General features: G+C 42.4%; 1 protein-coding gene across 1 annotated transcript in view; it reads left to right on the forward strand.

The window, feature by feature from the left end:
* Positions 1 to 2,089: 2,089 nt before the first annotated feature.
* LOC148009886 (uncharacterized) overlaps positions 2,090 to 19,810 on the forward strand; it is a 36,281-nt gene continuing 18,560 nt past the window's right edge. Inside the window, exon 1 of the mRNA XM_087672329.1 lies at positions 2,090 to 2,330. Coding sequence (XP_087528455.1) covers positions 2,145 to 2,330 — 186 coding nt within the window. The 5' untranslated portion in view covers positions 2,090 to 2,144. The remainder of the gene's footprint in view (positions 2,331 to 19,810) is intronic.

A 19,810-nucleotide genomic window follows, 5' to 3' on the forward strand; every position in this document is an offset into this window, starting at 1 on the left:
TTTGAAAGCTTGGGAATTGGTACCTTCATATTCTCAAACATTGCAATGCACAGGGAGCTAAGGGATCAATGATCATTGATGCATGATGTTATTAGCTACGTTAGAAGATAGGCATAGGAACCCATAGTAAGCAAGGGTGCATGAGGGCAAATGGGTGTGAATAGCCTTAGGGGTAGGGGAAACCCTAACCCTAGCTTGGTAGAGGCTATATAAACAGCCTATGGGTCACTATCATGTGTGGCAGAGTATACCCAAGTTGTACTTGTAAGCAACTTAGTAAACAAGATATTGTTCTTGTACTTTGAGCTCTCTCCTTCCTCTTGTGCACACATTCCAATGCTGCAATTTTACTTTCTCACAAGCTATGACTCACATTAAATGTTATAATAGTATATAGCATGTTTATAAAGTAATCAATCAATATTTTGCAGATGTGACATGATTTGATTTCAAAATTTAATGAACACCTAATGCATGTGAGATGAATAGATTGTGAAATACACAAGTAAGTAAACATGTAATAACAATTTAATAGTTTTTAAAAATTGTATATATATAAGCTTTGAAAGGATCAAATCAAATGCAGCTTGCAAATAATAAGTGTGATATTAAAATACATGTTCAATCTAGTTACTAATCAAATTGTCATGAACTATAATTGCAGAGTGAGGGACAATATAGTCCAATTAGTAAAACCATGAACTAATATTTCCCAAGCTAGGATATTAGTCCATTTAATTGCTATTGGCTATTCCAATTCTTCATCTCTAGGAAAAGTGCAACATGTAAGAGGACCAAATACCCAATATATAAAGTACATTGTGATTGTCCCAATGTCCCTTCAAAAATAAGAACCATGATTAGCAAACAATTGAGGATTACCTCTTGCTCACAATAAGACAAGCAACCTGATCTTGTTAGCCACATGCTTTGGTTCTTTCTTTTTAAGTAGCTTTATGCAAAGAATGAGGCCTGGCTTATTGAAAGATTCTCAGATCATCTACTTAGTGCATAGGATACTCTTAGAGTTATATCCTAAGAGAATTCTTTATCCAAGAAAGATGCACTCTCGAAGAGACTCATCCAAAAGCTAGAAAAGTGACAAATGCAATTGAGATTCACTATTTATAAAGTTTTTTTCATGTTTAGCAAGCTCATGTGGCTTTTCCAATAGCTTGGATGGCTTGCTAGAAAAATGAGAAAGCTTAACATGCCTGTTAGGATATGTAAAATTCCCAATGGATTAACTGGCATAGCCAATCCCTACTAATTAATGTTAATTTTAATGTTATTAACATAAAAACTTACAATAAATAATGCGTTATCATTACAAGATAAAAAAAGTGTAATTAGTCATCGTGATCCGTGAATGTGACAAGAAAAGGCTTCTATCACTATGAATGATTTGCTAAAAGTGTCACATTACTAGCACACAAGTATAGTACTACCTTGAGAAAGCTCCTAAAATTGTAAAAATTTAATTGTATAGGAAAATAATAATTTATAATATTAAGCTCACTCTTACTCTTGATGTCACTTATATACTCACATATTCAAATCTTGAAAAAAATGTAAAATGTAAAGTTGCCCCTACAAATGCATTTATTTCATTGGATGTTTCATGATTGGCCCCTTTTAACCTAGGGGTGTTTCTCATGACATCCATCCTCCAATGCTATTAATTGTAATATAGTCTTAATAAATCTTGTGAGAGTGATGCATATGAGCCTACTGACTATAATCACTTCAAGGGGTTACTTTTCATAGCATACATTTTCCAAATGCTAGAGAACTCCTTACCACACGTAGCTTGGTTGCCCTTTGCATCGAACCGCATTTAGGTAGGTATGCCTCCCCTTTTTGCCGCCCTTTGCGTCAAACTGCATCTAGCTAGGTATGTGATCCCTCCCTAATAGGAGCGCCCATGATGGTATGATGGTATTGTAATCCACCATCTAGGAATCTGTCTAAAACTTATTGTGCATACGAGTGTTTGGGAAACAAGGGCAACATGGACCAGTTATTGGGCAGGCTCAAAGACTGGGCCGGCCAATTGTCAAGCGGACGAATGGCGGAACGTGGAGCAGCCCGTAAGTAAGGCCAGTTTGGGCTAGTTGTGTGAGAGGAGGAGAACAGAAGAGCGTATGGCTCACGGAGGCTATGGCAAGCGCAGGGTGGCGGGGAGGCCCCCGCTCTCATCCTCCTCTTCCGCAAGGGGAGCCTCTGCTGGCAACAGAGGCCTCGGGGTGCGCCACAGAGACAGCGAGAAGAAGGCCAAGATCGTGTCCATCAAAAATCAAATCCGTTCCATTGAGCGCCTTCTCAGAAAGGTTGGCTTGCCTGCCGGGCAATCTATCTGTTTGTCTCGGAAAATACCGTCTCTTGTATGCCTTGTGGACTCAAATTCTATTCTCCTTTGCATCGTCCCTGTACTGCCTTTGTTTTGGTACAGTTTAATGGCTACCTAATAATTTTGTGGTTCTTTAAGGATTGGAGTGCATTTTACACTCAGGTTCGTTACTCACATTGATAATTTTGCACCTCTGCAAGCAAGGGGCTTGTTGAAGGTGCGTTCTTCAAACGCAGTATGGAAACCTCCATAGTTTTTGAGCAAGGGAGCACTTGTGCTTCATATGGTGCAAACTTCTTACCTTTTTGCAAGGGAACAGAATGCAACAAAATACTTGTAGTTGATTTATTGCTCTCAAGATTTATGATTACGGGCTTCAAACGTTTCCTTTCATTTGTGAGGTTAGGTTATAACTGCTGATAGCTCTTGGTAAGGAAGGCATATGGGGAGAGAGAGAGAGAGAGAGAGAGAGAGAGAGAGAGAGAGAATTATTGCCACAAGTTCATTGAGAGATGCATTAACCACAAGGGTCATGACATGCCACACACGAATGACACACATAAAGTAAACATTTGCTCATGCAACTCTTTTTCATTAAACGTGTCTTTAGATACTTAAAAATGTATTTACACATGAAACATGTTCTTTGTTGAATTCCCTTGCTGTAATTTATGCTAAATAGGTTGTCTACCACCCTATTCAAGATAAAAGGTTGGTTTCAGAGAGCTTCCGCCACTTCTAATCCGAAGTGCATATGTAAGTATGATACTCAAAGACATGAAGGTGGGCAAGAGAAGGCTTCTCGTGATAAAAAGCCTGGAGGGGGGTTCGATGAGGTACCGCCATTGTTAAGCTCCGATTGAGGAAATACATTGAAGTGTTAACTACCTTAGATCAAGGGCATTCAAGAAGCTTTGTAGCAAACAACACTTTACAAGCCATGTTCATGACTATTCTATTACATTGTTCCACCACTATGAGGGAAAGTTGGTAGAAGACAACTATCGCCAAATACCATAATGTTGCAGAAATTGGGCAAATTAATTTGAAATGAACTCACCCCCACTATTAGATCAAATTGTTCTAGATGTCCATCTAATTAGTGACGACATGCACTACACAACAAAATAAGAAAAAGCTTCATGCTTTAGAAAATGGACCCACATATAGTGTGAATAATCATCCATAGGCAGCATGTAATATTGTGCACTAGTCAAAGATGGTGTGGGTGATTGGCCACTAAGATCATGATGACCAATCTGAAGTATGCCTTTAACATGATCTTGGGCTCATTCTGGGGATGGATTTGATATTGTTTGCTTAAGTGACACGGTTTGTAGATATCCTTAGCTAATTCTAGGTGAGGAATGCCATCAACAAGCTTATGTCGCGATAACTCATAAAGAGTAAGTATCCTATGAGTTGTGTCTGGGATGATAGTGCCATTAACACTCCAAAACAAAGGGGCTTAGAGTTAGGAGTGCATGCACCTAATGGAAGTCAGAGTTCTCAAAAGTGGGCACGGACAAGAACTGAATCATATAATAGAGGCCATTCATATATGCAGTGCCATGAGCACAATTAAAGCCTGTAGAGTCATCAATGGGCTCAATGGTGTCTTTAGTGAAAAGATAGCTCGTCCTAACCGGCATAGCCAACTTACTAAGAGTAGATTGACCCCAAGCTGCGGGATGACATTGTTGATCATGGTGCGATTTGGGCCTTGGTTAGTATCACCATGATTAAGGTGTGAAATGTATTATTTTTCATTGGTGAACTTGGAAAATTGATTAGACACAACCCTCTTTGGCAATGTATGGTCCCTAATTAGCTATTTGATGAAGAGCCTTACAACCTCAGTAGCATTCACATCGAACTTGCATGGAATCACAATTGTCCAACATATTGAAGATAGTATCATTTTTGAACCTTTTGTTGTAAGGAAGACCGATTATGAAATCCATCGAAATCTCCTCCTAAGATAAGTTTGGAATCGGCAATGGTTGTAGCTTTCTCACTACTTTTTGGCTGTCCAATTTTGAGGTTTGGCATGTTCGAAGTAGATGTATTTCCATAGGTATATTTGACATTTTTGTTTCATATGAGCATGGTGTTGGTAAGCGCTTTTCTCTAACTTCTCCCATCCCTCCATCTTTTGGTCAAAACATAGATTTTTCTTTCTTCTACTTATTGAAACTTATGATTGTACTCCACACATATATCTAGAACACTAGGATTTGGAGTATTTGTCTTTGTTTCTAGCACCTTTTCTTTTCATACACCACATGTTAGCTATGGATAGGTGAATGCTGCTCTGCACCTTGGTACATTGTTAGTGGGAATGCCACCCTATAACACTGTTCCTTACATACACTGGCAGGTAAGCACATCTATCTATGCAGGGATAGTTGTGATAGGTACCCCCCTCACTCCCCTTGGATACTCACCATTCCATCTATTGGCCTCTTAGACATAAGGATATCCATCCTTTGCTTATGATGCATCTTCACACACTCCATGGGTCACTCCCATGCAGGGATTTCCATCCTCTGCTTATTGTGTCCCTCTCTGTCCTCCTTGAGCTACACATGGACCTCCCATGCCCATGCCCATTCAGCCCATTCCCACTTCTAGATGCATTGTGGGCATATCCCACATGCATGGTGGGCACTTTGGGGTTAATTCCCAAGTGTACTCCACTTTCCCATTGTTGAGCTAAAATACGCTTTACAACTGATTAGCATTTTTAAACAGCCCCAAAACACGCTTAATTAATGAAAAACACAAATTTGGTGTGTGGTTTGAGAGAGTTTCAGCAGCCCCTCAAACCCCTGAATTTTTGGGGCACCCTTCAATATCTATAAATAGATAGACTGCCCATCATTTAGCCTCATCCTTTTGTGCAGGTTTCTCACTCTACCATACAGATCTCAGCCATCGGTCACCTACCATTTGCTGTCCAACCATCATTGATTGCAACCCATCACTATCCAGCCCTAGGCAGTCTGTTTTCAACCATCATCTTGCTGTTTGGAGGTCTCCATGTGTTGCGTCATCATAACACTCGATTAGCCTACATTTTCAGTATCTGGTGCTAGGCGACATGCTGCTGCCATCTCTCCCACCGTGTGACTGCTGTAGTACCTACGTTTTTACTATCTAGCAGACTGTCTACATCAGCAGACACCTCTCATGTTGCCGCCTAATAGTTCTTTGCCTTGGGTGACCAGTTTTCAGCCTTCCTTTGGTGGTACACTGCTGCCTTTAATAGGTTTAGCCTTGTACTATTGTGTTCTGGTGACCAGCTTGCTACCTTTCATTATTTAGCATTCTCTCATCTCAAACTGGTAGTTTTTCACTTGGGATCTGTTTTCGATGGACGTCACTCTCTGACAGTGCATTTCTCTGCCCTTGGGTATTTTGTACACTCTTACATTCATTTACAACATTCATTCACTTCAGAGTTTCTTCTCTGTGTTTGTCTTTGTGTTTGAGTTTTGAGTTTTTGCGTTTTGCATTTTGTGTTTAAGGTTTGAGTTTTACTTGTCTATGTTCGAGTCTTTGTGTTTTAGTCTTGGTCATACTTGCTGTGTTTCCTTAGTGCAAACCCTAGCATATCTTTACACTCACCCTACCCACCCTATCCATCCTATTTCTCATTCATCACTACCACTTCCATTGCTATGGTTGAGAATGCCTTTACGGATAAGACTCGTTTTAACTTGTCAAATTTTACCACTTGGTCCAACCTTATGCAACAAGTGCTTGAATCTCAAGGTAATTGGGATCTAGTAGTTGATTTAGAGGCCATGCTGGACCTTCAATTGGTCCACCTTGACCACATTTAACAAAAGAGAACTCGCAATGCTACAACAAATATTAATTTAATCGAGAGGGTTACCGCTTGAGCAGCACTTTCCTTTAGCATTAGATCATTGAAGTCATCTCCTTGATTGCTATGCGACCAGAGATCAAACCGGACGCACCAATCTTGATTATCAGTTGCAAGAGTTTTCTATTAAGGAAGGGGATGATCTAAAAGTGAAGTTGGCTGAACATAGGTGGTTACTTGCCAAGTTTACCACTATTGGCTTAACCGTCGGTGTTGTGGTCATCATTTTAGGTTAATCCGGTGCCCTCATTGATGCCTTGGGTTGCATGCAGGGATTGATTAGTCCTCTCCTTTGTATTTAGCATTCTTCTTTAGTCAGTGCAGATTTCTTTCCTTCATCTCTTGCTCTCTCTCTTTCTCTCTCCAAGTGTTTGTGGTTCTCTTTCATTACGCATAGTCACATTTTGTTGTATTTTCAAAACATTTAGCATTAAGTGAGGGTTTTACATGAGTTTTTAGTGTATTGAGTAATAGTGTCCCTAAAGGGAGAAAGGGATGGTCAGCCCCAAGACCTTTATAAACAAACAAGGTTATCCTACCAGTACTGGATGCTGATGAGAGGGTATATGGTAGAGGCAAAAAAGATAGATGGAAGTGAGCTAGGCAAGCTGAGCAAGCAAAATAAGCAAGGGAGATTGCCTTGGATACTACCATTGTGCAATGCTGTGAGTATTGTGGATACGAATCCCATATGGGAAATAGATAAATAAGGCTTAAGCAATTGTTGTGGTTAGGGGTGAAATGCCACTTGTGAACCCAAAGTTGACACTTTGAAAAACTGAAAAGGGATAAATACGCATAGATGCATATTTACAAGAACAGAATGCCGATGCATAGGAGTTATGCAAGAGACAATGCAATGTAGTCATGCTCGTGCAAAATGCTATGCAATGGTGCCACTTGGATAGTGCCCTTGAAGGAAAATTATTCACTTTTCTAAGTGCCCTTTTACAATCATGATCTTCCTAATGATGTGGATGAAGATACACAGTACAAAATACATAATGTTTGAATCCTTGTGTTAGTAGCACCTTGTCACCATCAAGAGTATAAGTTGCCCCCTCTCAAATTGGGAGGAAAAGTTGGAGGGAGTCCACCTCTCCCTATTAGTTCAAAGCTGCTCTTGCGAAGAAGATATTGTAGAAGTTGCCGATGGACTGCAGAAGGGTGTATCCAAGCCGCTCTTGCGAAGAAGATATTGTAGAAGTTGCCGATGGATTGCAGCCTTGGTTAATATATCTCTAAAATTGTCACTCCAAGGCTCAAACTCTAGGCCAATAGTGCCTAGCTTAACCTACTCTCTGGTAAAATGAAAGTGTCCACCAACGTGCCTTGTTTGTGGGGTGATGATGGGGTTACTAGCTAGTGCAATTGCACTCTGAAGTAGCACAATGAAATTGAAGCGGTCGGTAAGCTCCTCAAGTAGATGGCCTCAATGGTACCATCATAGAGAGCCCATACTCTGCCCTTGCCGTGGAAGCCGCCATTGTCTCTTGCTTACAGCTTGACCAAGAGATAAAAGCCATGCGCAAGGGAAAAAGAAAGCTGTGGTGGAAACATTGGGTATCGGAATCTCCTGCCTAGTTAGAATTTGTATAGCCTTGTAAGAATAATCCATGACCAAAAGTCAAGCCATAAGAATAGGTACATCGAAGATATCTCAAAATATGCGTACATCGAAGATATCTCAAAATATGCAAAATACAGTCCAATGTGACGTCCGAGGTGTAGTGAAATACCGGCTAAGCAAACTGACTGAGTATACTAAATTTGGCATGTGTGAATCAACCAAAGAAGCTTCCCTACTACAAACGGATAAGTATGCTTATCGAAGGGCTAACTGAGAGTCTACTAAGGTAAGAGGACAATAGGATCGAGAGGTGTGGCCACAAGCTCTGTTTGATTAGTACAATATTGTTTCACCAATTGAAGAGCGTGTTGGGAATAAAGGCCTCGTGCCTTTAAATGTGCTCGGGTGTGAACGCACCCTTAGCACTTGTACTTACACATATATATCTATCTAAAAACCTGAAGGTATTGTCTCCTCATTGTACCTAAAAACGTGCTCACTCTCTACTCTGCTCTCTCTCACTCTCTCTGTCTCTCACTGCTCGTAACGACAGTCTGCCTCGATCTCCATGCCTAACCGGTCCCTACAAATAGGAATCAGAGTTGCGGTTGAGGCGTTTGTGCCTCTTTGAGTTCGCGAGTGAGTAGGCGAGACAAGTTGAAGGCAGGCTTGTGTGTAGGAGAAGCAGTCGTGTTGCCAGTCAATAGACGACTGACGGGAGCTGTAGCCTGAATTAGGTGGCAAGTCGCAGGTGAGCAGAAAGTGTCACAGGGCGTTCGATAGTTTGCGACAGATGATAGCTGTGCGATAAGGCTCAGACGAGCAGACAGTCGACATGCGTGTTACAGTCAACTGCCGCGTAATGGATGTCAGGGGCAGCAGTCAGCGCACTGCACGGCGACCAAGCGACAGATGACAAAGAACAGCGGGCAGCAAACAGCGCGTAACGGGGCAGTAGTTGTGCGATGGTGGCCCGTGGAGGTAGGCGCATGTGACGTCCTGTCGGCGACCTGCACAGGGTCAACGGATCCCGTCACGTTCCTATTTTTTCTTAAAAAAGAAAAAAAGAAAAAATCAGATTCTACCCCTTTCTTGATGGGGTTTCGCGCACGCAAGCACAAAATCTTAAATCTGTGCAAAATTGGCCCAGAAATTTGGGGCTTTTCCCGAATTTGGGGATCTCAACACAGAATTGGACAATTTGACTCAGAAATTGCAAAGTCGGTGTACATTTGCCCGGGAATTTTGGGGCTTTTCGCATTTTAGTGAAATTCTTTCAATTTCACTGAAATTAGTGCACGCAGGACTTGGAAAATTTGGGGATTTGTCCAAATTTGGTGCGAGCAAGATGCAAAAGTGATATCTGTCCTAGAAATTGCAGGAATTTGTGACATTTTGTCCCCGACATTTGGGACTTTTAATGTACATGCGCAAATTGGGTTGACATTAACCCAATTTCTCGACATTGAGGCTCATTGGACCCTGTGCAATTTTGGGCTTTTGCAGTTTGGGCAAAATTTGTGCAACATTTGGGCATTTTATGTACATGCAGGTTAAATTCTGCACAATTCGGACATCAACACTTGGTAAAATTTGGGGGCTTTGCTGAAATTGCTCTATTTTGGCAAAACTGGCCTATCCTATGCATGACAGAGGAAATGCAGATGTGTGTTTGATGCTTTGAGCACAAAATTTTGGGGCCTTTGACCGTTCGTGTCAAATTTTATGCCCGTGGGTACATGTACAACAGAAATTGCAGCTGAAATTTTGGGATTCCTCATGTAATGTGATGCACATGCCCTTGGAACAGCTGTAATCAGTTGGATAATGCTGTAGCACATGGTTTGGTGCTTCTGAAAATTTAATTACAGATCTGAAATCTATGCTTCCGTGTGGTCATTTATTGCTGATTGGTACTTGTTTGTACCTTGGTCACTTGGGTGACAGTTTGGGCTTGCATTTGCTGGTTTTTTGGTCACATTTGGGCTGAAGTGCAGTTACAGTTTCAGCATGGCTCTGCCTTTACACTTCAGCATGTACGGCATGTACCTCAGCTCAAGAAGAGCTTGATTAGCACAGGGCAACTAGATGATGATGGTTTTCATACCACCTTTGGTGATGGAAAATGGAAGATCTGTAAGGGATCTAGGGTTATTGCCAGAGGTTGCAAGAGTGATACTTTGTATCCACTTCATGAATGAAAGTGCTTTCGTTTGGGTTACTCGCCTTGTCTTCGTTATGTTGATTTTGAGCATTGTGATAATTGCATTTATGGCAAACATGCACAGACGTCTCACAAAAAGTCTCTTTCTTTAAAATCTTCTCCTCTAGAGTTAGTACATTCGGAGGTATGTCAAATGCTAGGATTATCTTTAGGGGGAAAGAAATATTTTTTCACCTTTGTTGATGATGCTACACGGAAAGTATGGGTTTACCCTATTCGTAGCAAGGATGAAGTGCTTGACAAGTTTAAAAAATTCTTGGCATTGGTTGAAAATTAGACAGATAAGACACTTAAGTGTCTTCGCTCTGACAATGGTAGGGAATATGTGTCTAAGTCCTTTTAGGCATTTTGTGACAGTAAAGGGATAAAGAGGGAGCTCATTGCCCCTCGTAATCCGCCCCAAAATGGAGTTGCAGAGCGTATGAATCGGACCATACAGGATGAGATCCGTACGATGCTGTCTCATGCTGCATTACTGAAAATGGAAATTTGTAGGAACAACCAGCAAATAATGACCATTGGGTTAGGAGATTGTCTAGGGCTACTAGACAACCTGACAGATTTGTTCTTGGTGCAATTAATGTGGCTGATTATGTCATGTTGACAGACTGTGGTGAACCGTCTTGCTTCAAGGAAGCAATGGACAAACAGGACAGCAAGAAATGATATAAAACCATGCTGTCAGAGATGGAATCTCTTGATAAAAATGGCACTCGAGACTTGGTGCAGTTGCCTAAAGGGCAGAAAACCCTTCCATGCAAATGGGTTTACAAGATGAAGGTTACTTTTGGTTCCTCACCAAAGTACAAAGCAAGATTGGTTGCAAAGGGGTACAAGCAGGAGCGTGGAATTGACTTTGATGAGATTTTCTCTCCTGTAATCAAGATGACTACATTGAGAACCATTTTGGGCTTGGTTGTAGTTGAGGATATGGAGCTCATACGGATGGATGTAAAGACTGCGTTTTTAGATAGTGATTTGCATGAAGACATATATATGTAGCAGCCTGAAGGGTTTATTGAACAAGGGAAGGAAAAAATGGTATGTAAACTCAAAAGGAGTTTGTATGGGCTGAAACAAGTACCAAGAGAATGGTATCATAAGTTTGATACATTCATGTAGTCCCAAGGCTTTCATAGAAGTCAAGTGGATTACTGCTTGTACACCAAGTAGGCAGCAGATGGCAGCCTGATTATCTTGGTTTTGTATGTTGATGACATGCTGATTGGTGGTAGGAAAACTCATGCCTTGGATTCATTGAAGCAAAGTCTTCATGGTAGCTTTGACATGAAGGATCTTAGTGATGCAAATCACATTCTTGGCATGCGAATACTCAGAGATAGATCGAAAGGCTTACTCTATCTATCTCACCACGAGTAAATCTCCAAAGTTTTGCAGCGTTTCAATATGGAGGGGGGAAAACAATTGGGGTTCCATTGCCTCCATATGTGAAACCTAGTGTAGAGGACAGACCTACATCTGATGATGAGAAGACTGAAATGGCCAAGATACCATATGCTTCAACTGTTGGCAGTTTGATGTATGCTATGGTTGCTACACATCCTGACATTGCCTTTGCAGTGGGAGTGGTTAGCAGATACATGGCAATCCCTGGCAAGAAGCATTGGGATGCAGTGAAAGGTATTATGAGATACCTCAAAGGCACAAAAGAGTTATGCATCTGCTTTGGAAAGCAGAAGGCATCTATTGTTGGCTTTACGGATGCAGACTATACTGGTCATGCGGACTGCAGGAAGTCCACTTCTGGATATGTGTTTACTTTCACAGGAGGAGCAGTCTCTTGGATCTCCAGTCTACAAAAGTGCTTTGCATTGTCTACTACAGAAGTAGAGTATGTGGTTGCTGCTTAGGCATGCAAGGAGAGCACAGAATCATGTCTTTCATGCAAAGACAAAGCACATATAGGTGAAGTACCACTTCATTAGAGAAGTACTTGACAACAAAAGCATTGAGCTTGTCAAAGTGCATATAGATGAGAACCTTGTAGACCTTCTCACGAAGGGTCTTCCAGCAGAGCGGTTTGCTCCATGCCGACAGATGATGGGAGTTGGATAGATATATGTATTTCAGCTTTGTACATACCTAGACTTAGCTGATTCTTTTTTCTCCTCTTAAGGCACATTGCCTTTAGGTGGGAGGTTGTTGGGAATAAAGGCCTCATGCCTTTAAATGTGCTTGGGTGTGAACACACCCTTAGCACTTGCACTTACACATTTATATCTATCTAAAAACCTAAAGGTACTGTCTCGTCATTGTACCTAAAAACGCGCTCACTCTCTACTTTGCTCTCTCTCAATCTCTTTGTCTCTCATTGCGCGTAACGACAATCTGCCTCAATCTCCATGCCTAACCGGTCCCTACAGAGCGTGCCTCTGCTGTGACATAAAAATATTATCCTCAGAACAAGCAATCTTCATCCCCAAAAAATAAGACAACCAGTCATCTTAAATGTGGAACTAAGTTAGGTCTTAATTTCCATTATGGTAGTAGAATGCGAGCTAGTGAGTAGTAGATCATTTACATACAACGGGATATACTGACTCCTTTGAAAGTGATATTGACATATAAGTTCAGGTCATAAGGGGCAGAATGGTATCCTTGAGTCCTAAGGAATTCATCCATCCTCTAGAACCAAGATTGTGGTGCTTGCTTCAGCCCATAAAGAGCTTTTTGCAAATGAAAGACTTTATCTTTCTGGTCAATAGAAGAAAACCTAGGTGGTTGCTCCACATAGACTTTCTTTTTCAGATAACCTTTCAAAAATGCAATTTTTGACATCCATTTGATAGGTCGACTGACCCTAGTGAGTGGCTAGTGCAACCAAGAGGCGGAAAAATGTCAACCATGCAGTACGCGCAAAAGTCTCTTTATAGTTAATATTTTTACTTCTATTAAAACTCTTGCACTACAAGGCAAGCCTTGTACTCATCTGTGACTTGGACAATTCATCAAGGCCCAAGTCTCATTTCGGTCAATACTCTCTAGTTCCTTTTCCATGGCCTCTCGCCATTTGGGGTGTTGAAGAGCCTCTTGCCAACTTTTCAGCTCAGAATGTACTATATAGTTAGTTGTGAACATCAACGTAAATGAAGCTTGAGAAGTAAGCTAGGCAAATATTTTGGGCCCTTTGGAGTAGAATCCAGTGGAATCCTACATGGTCTATTGATACCAATGAGGTAACGGGTTTGGGGAAGGAGGCTAGGGGGGACTAAAGAGTATGTAGGAAGGTTAGGAGTAGGTAGTGGACTAGGCTCAGAAGATACTATTTGTGTATCTTGAGGATCTAGCTTGGAGTTTGGTGCAAAAGATTGCATAATGTCCCTCTCATAAAAAAGTACATCTCTTTGTATGATCCTATCTCATCATCTAGAGAGTGTATGTAAGTAGGACATTTGAAAACTCTAAAGTGCAAAACTACACATCGAGAGCCAAGGAGTGCTTGATATGGGGTCATTTGAGAGATGGTTGTAGTGGGGTACCAGTTGAGGATGTACATTGAAGTGCTAACAGCCTCAACCCAAAGGGGCTCAAGGAGCTCTCCTACGAACCACATAGAGCGTGCCATGTTCATGATTGTTTGGTTTCTATGCTTTGCGACTCCATTTTGAAAAGGGGAATGTGTAGAGGTGAGCTAGTGAGAGATGCCATGCTCCTGTATATCACGTCTCATGCAACCTACACGATGACCATAGTTGCCAAGAAACCCGTTTTATAAGGTTAGGAAACTCGTTTCATACCTAGGTGTTTCATAAATGTATGAAATACATATTTTAAACTTTGACAAATGCCATATTCTAAATGTCTTGGGACTTTTGTAATCATCATTTATCATGGATTTACTTAACACGTTGACATGGGACTTTTGGGACATTTGTAATCATCATTTATCATGGATTTACTTAACACGTTGACATGGATGTTGGCATTGATTTGCCCGAGTTTTGTTTTGAGTTGTTACCCATGATGATTGCATATATTGATGGCTCCTTTTACAAGTAAAGTTGATGTTGGGTATGGGTAGTGGACCATGATTCATGTAAATATTGATGCTAAGTTGAATGTCCATTTGCATTGTATAGAATAATGAATAATGTCAATTTGTGTTTTCTACGTCACATGAGTTATACAGTATATGCATATAAAACTTTCATACTTTTTTAGATCTTGAATGAAACCTGTTTCATACCTCGCATTTCAAAAAACCTTGGCAACTATGATGATGATGAGTGTGGTTATGTGCAATAGCACCCAAGTAGAGAAGTAGGTGAATGTGTTTGATTTATACTTTAAGAAATACATGTGCATATATCTATAAAAATCATCCACTTTAAAAAATAAGTATAACATGTCATTCAAGGCAGTAGTGGATATTGACCCACAAAGATCAACATGGATTAGTCTAAGGGGTGCCTTAGCTCGATGTATAGACTACTAAGGGAATGGGGTACCGTGTTACTTTCCTAGTTGACAGGCCTTATAGACATCTCAAGTCAATTTCAGGCATGGAAGGCCCTCAACCATCCATAAGCGAGACAACTCATATAGAGAATTGTACTCGAGATGCCCTAAGTGATAATGCCAAAGATGCTCGTTGGTTGTAGGCTCCTATATAGTGGGTAAAACTTGGAGTAGTGGAACGTTGAGCCCTTAGCTATCGGCAAGCAAAGAAACAGAGTCATGTTGTATAGGCTACTAGGTTGTGCCTTACCGCGAGCAATTACTAAACGAGTCTGAGAGTCAAGGACCTCAACTGTTGTTGGTGTAGACACCGTTGATAGACATCATCTAGTGTAACAAGATGTGGACCTTGGTCAGCAGCAAAACTTACGTGGTCCTGAGCTTGAATCTTGATCAAGGAGTTATTCTAGACCTAGATACGTTTGGATGTAGGGGCTCGGGTGAGAAAATATCATGGATAGGGATCATGTGTTGAGTAGCTCTATTGTCCACAATCCAAATAGGAGACGTGCTTGATTGTGAAGAGCGGGCCTCTATAGTTGCGTTGTCAGGAGACAACTCGCAGATGTGAACGAGACTTGAATCCTTGGATGTTTGGAAAGAGATGAGATGAGCCTTAGTAGACCATTTAGACAAGCCCTCGAGCGTTGAGAACAAAGTCGATTGTGATGGCTGATCAGTGGCATAGGTTTGACCATGCCACTGCCCTTGATTTTGGTTGCTACCATCTTGCCTCCCTTGTTGGGGGTTGCCCAATTGAGGGGCGGGGATCTAGGTCTTAGATTTTGGTTGTGCGCCTTTTGCCTTTGATCGACACTCCTCGTAAAAATGGCCAGCCTTTTGACAATATTGACAATACCTATTCTTTTTAGGGACATTTTGCCGCCAAGGTTTAAGAGAAGAGTGGGAGGTTCCTTATGAGTCACTAGCTTGGTTTAGATTTTGATTTGAATTGAATTTTGGTTTTATTTACCTTTCCCTTGTAGCCGCTTTTGAGAGGTGGTAGTTAGGACCCCCTCTAAAGATGAAGGGCCATGAAATTGATTGAACCACCGTGTGCAATGCAGTAGACACTCAAATTCATGGAAGGTAGGTATGGTAGGTTGCGCAAAATGAAAGTATTTCATTGGTAGCTTGTTTAGAAACAGTGTGACCTGGTCATCAAAGGACTTAGGAGCCCTTGTGTAGAGAACTTGGCGAGAAGTCGTGGATACTGAGTCAACTTGACCTTAAGGTCATCCCTATCAGGGATTTTGAAATTTTGGAGTTCATGGTCAAGTGTGATACGAGTCCTATCCCAAGTTGCATAGGGGTCGGTCAAGTGCGCCCATCGTTAGGATGCTAGGTCAAAGTGTTGTAATTGGGAGTGAAATTCATGAAGCAGACCTTGCATTAACTCAACTATGTCAAAAGATGACGTACCAGCGAGACAGTAGGGTTTGTGGGGAGGAATACGGAGTGAACTCGGCAAACATAGAGAAGAGGAGAAGAGAGAAGAAGATGAATGGAATGATGAAGTTTTGAATCATGGAGTGAATGTGATACAAGGGAACAAGGGTGCCGTAGCACAAGGAAGACGATGAAGACAGCCACGAACCATGAACCACAATGTCCTTCCTGAAGGGGTGTGAGGGCAGTGGAGAGGCTAGAGAGAAGAGGTGATGGACTGAATGAATCAGCTGTGAGGAATGAATGAGAGAGTGGCCTATAAATAAGCACAGTTAGTCTAGGATGGTGCCCCTTTTTGGGGCTGCAAACCCTAAACACAAATCGGAGAAACACAAACTGTGGTGAAGGATTTCTCAACACCTCCTCTCAAGCCCAAAAAGGGAAAGAAGAGAAGAGTGAGGTGGAGATGGAATGCTACATGCTAAAGAATGCTCATGCAGCAGGTGCCATTTGGATAGTGTCCCCCGTGGGGAAATTGTTCACTTGCCCAAGCGCCCTAGTACAAAGATGATGAAAACATGCAATGCATAGGAGGAATGTTGGACTTTGTGTGGTGCCGAGAACCATAAGGATATGCCCGTACTCGATCTCAGGAGTTGGCTCCATGCTGACCAAGTGACCAAGGCAAGAAGAAGAGGAGGAAGAAGATGTAGAGGATCCCTAAGATTCAAGATTTCCACCTGAAAGATAACCTGCCATAAAGAATAGTAGACAGAGTGAACGGGAGAACCCGAAACTCAACCTCGAGAGAGAAGCCACTAGCTTCGTGCATCCATGCAAGAAGGAATACGAAGGCCTCGTCATCAAGTCGCAGTTGAACCTCCAAGGCCTCGATCTAGGTAGATCCTCGAGATCCTAGGAATCAATAGATGAGATGACCGTTGGAAGGAAGCCACCCCATCCAAGGGTAGAAGAAGAAGGTAAAAGGCCTCCACTAGAGTGTGTGAAGGATTGAGTGTTGGGTGGGGACCCCCTTTGAAACCGGAGGAATAGGAGTCCCCTCTGAAGTTGCAATAGATGTAGATGCCCCCTTGGAGGGCAAAGAAAGATCATCCCCCTTTGAATCCTCCTCTGAGGTAGATAGGGAATCCAAAAGCTCATGGATCATGGACTTCAAAATGTCTGAGGATGAAGGAAGTGCCGCCGATTGTGCTGAAGAAGGTATCTGTGGTGGTGAAGAACTCCTAGAGGTGGCCTCTTGAACCTGAGTAGACGAGGGTGAAGGGTGGGGCTTAGATTGAGCAATGAGTAGGCAACAGTCGCTGCTCCTCAATGGAGTGGACCGGGAAGCCAAAAGAAGAGGAAGGAGTCAAGCAGCCACTGTCTCTTGAAGGAGCGGACTGACGAGGAGACGATATCAAACAATCATCGTCTCTCGATGGAGCGGATTGCAGAACCACGGGCCGTGGTAGCCACTGTACCCGAAAATAGGTGGGAGAAGACTGCCGCTGGTATTGCGACGATCTCTAGGAGGTCGTAGTGCCAATTGATCCTCCATGTGCTCGAAAGGACTTGGTGTGCATCAGATGCATCTTATTGCCTTGAGCATAGTACTCTGATAGCCGATGTAGAATGATCTCTGTGGCCCAGAAAGGAGAGGTGGCACAAGGAGTGCTTGGTGGAAGACACATACTCTCCGGGGGGTGGGGAGCAAAGGTCGAAGTCGGCAATATTTAGTAGGATGACCGTTCATGCCGCAGTACGAGCACCCAATAGTTAGGTCGATTGTTGGTAAAGAAGCCATGGGTACCAATGTGCCTTGTTGAAGAAGGAAGAGATCAGCTACAAACCATGAACTACAATGTCCACCTCAAGGGCTAGGAGGGCAATGGAAGGGATGGAAGTGAGCTGCTAGTGGGAGGAGGATGTGACTAGGAGTAAGAGGTTGCAACCAGTAGAAAAACGCAAGTGAGGAGAGAGAAAGACTAAAAACGTAGGTAAGGAGAGAGAAAGACTAAAAACGTAGGAAAAAACCAGCAGTAGCAGTCAGCATACTAAAATCAGCTCCGAATAGTGTGTGATAGGGTGGAAACAGGCGCCAAACTGTTGTAGACAGCAATGGCTAGCTTGGACTGCGATGTCCTTTGCATCTGGGGTATGGGCAGCAAGCTGAAATACCTGAAATCTGCAAAAACGAGATGTTTTCTGAATGGAGAGTGATCAGCAACAGTCCCTCTGTTGTAAACAGCTGCAAACTGCGGGTGGAAGGCTGGAAACATGTGCCAGACTGTAAATGACAGCAAGGACAGCTGGGATTGTGATGTCCTCCGCAAAAGGGGTGTGGGCAGCAAGCTGAAAACACCTGAAACCTGCAAAAACGAGATTTTGATGCAGCGGAAGAAGAAGAGAAGTGGATACCGCACTTGCCACCTGTCTTTGCCATCACTGGAGTGGAGGATCTTTACGGCTGTTTGAGCAGATCTAGCTCTGATACCATGTCAAAAGATGACGTACCAGTGAGATAGTAGGTTTTGCGGGGAGGAACACGGAGTGAACCTGGCAAACATGGACAAGAGCAGAGAAGAGAGAAGAAACTTTGATGAATGGAATGATGAAGTTCTGAATCATGGAGTGAATGTAGCACATGGAAGATGATGAAGACAGCTACGAACCATGAACCACAATGTCCTCTTGAAGGGGTGTGAGGGCAGTGGAGAGGCTAGAGAGAAGAGGTGATGGACTGAATGAACATCTATGAGGAATGAATGAGAGAGTGGCCTACGAATAGGCATAGTTAGTCTAGGATGGATCATGGCACCCCTTTTTGGGGCTGCAAACCCTAAACACAAAACGTAGACACGTAAAAACGCAAATTGTCGGTGAAGGGTTCCTCAACAGTGGAGACATTCTTAGCCTTCCATGAATGGACAACCTCGTATGCAACGAGTGTGGGATCACGTTGGGGTTCCAACCCATGCAGGAGGTCTGATAGATTTTGAGAGTGAAATACATGTCTCATCAAATTTGACGAAGTGGTGTAATTAGACTCATTAGAACGAGTCTTGTCAGAGAAAGTATGCTTGGCCATTGAAAGAGATGAACCATGAGGTGTCGGATAGGAATAAGAGAGGAAGGGGGATAAGTAGGAGGTGGTGGTGGGTAGGTAGGAATAGGCTGTCCATATGATGCCGATGGTAGAGGCATTGGAACATGAATGTTTCCATGAGGTGCTGATGGAGGTGGAGGCACTAAGGCACTGAAGCTCTGTCTAAATGTTGACTAGGGCATGATAGAGTGACCAGTATGTCCACTAGGTAAAGCCATGGAGGCAAATTTTGGAACCAGCTGATCTACACTTGGTTAAGTTGGGGGAGGAACCCCATGTTGGGTAATCCAAAGGTGTGAAAGATGGAGGTTGAGCCTCCCCCAAAGGTGCATGTGCTCCTGACACTAGCCTTCCTTCTTTGAAAGGGTGGCCATTCCCTGATTAAGTACTTAATTACAACAATCAACAAAATGAACATAACATAACTTAAAATGCACAAATTACCTTAATAATCTCGGACATTGGACACCTTGTTGGCCCCAAAATTGGTGTCCCTTTTGGCATTTCTTTTAACTTGATTGCTAATGGAACGAGTACAAGCTGAGATTTACAATCTCCTTTGTTGTTCCAAAAGCCTCTTTGTTATAGCAACAATTAGCAATCAATTTGGGCCCATTGCCCCTTGATTTTTCACCTAGGACTTGTTCGATTGGAGCCTTCAATTGGCCAAATGATGCCCTAAATTACAATGAATGGGCTATCATTTAACTTCCCTGACAATTACACAAATTTCAGTGTGCTGAATTCAGTATACAATGCCTTCACCAATTGGCATAGGTCCCAAGGTGGTTGTCAAATCC

Source organism: Lygodium microphyllum, chromosome 30 (assembly GCF_053477565.2).
Source record: "Lygodium microphyllum isolate KBCC chromosome 30, Lygodium_microphyllum_v1.1.10, whole genome shotgun sequence".
In the NCBI taxonomy this organism is placed as follows: Eukaryota; Viridiplantae; Streptophyta; class Polypodiopsida; order Schizaeales; family Lygodiaceae; genus Lygodium; species Lygodium microphyllum.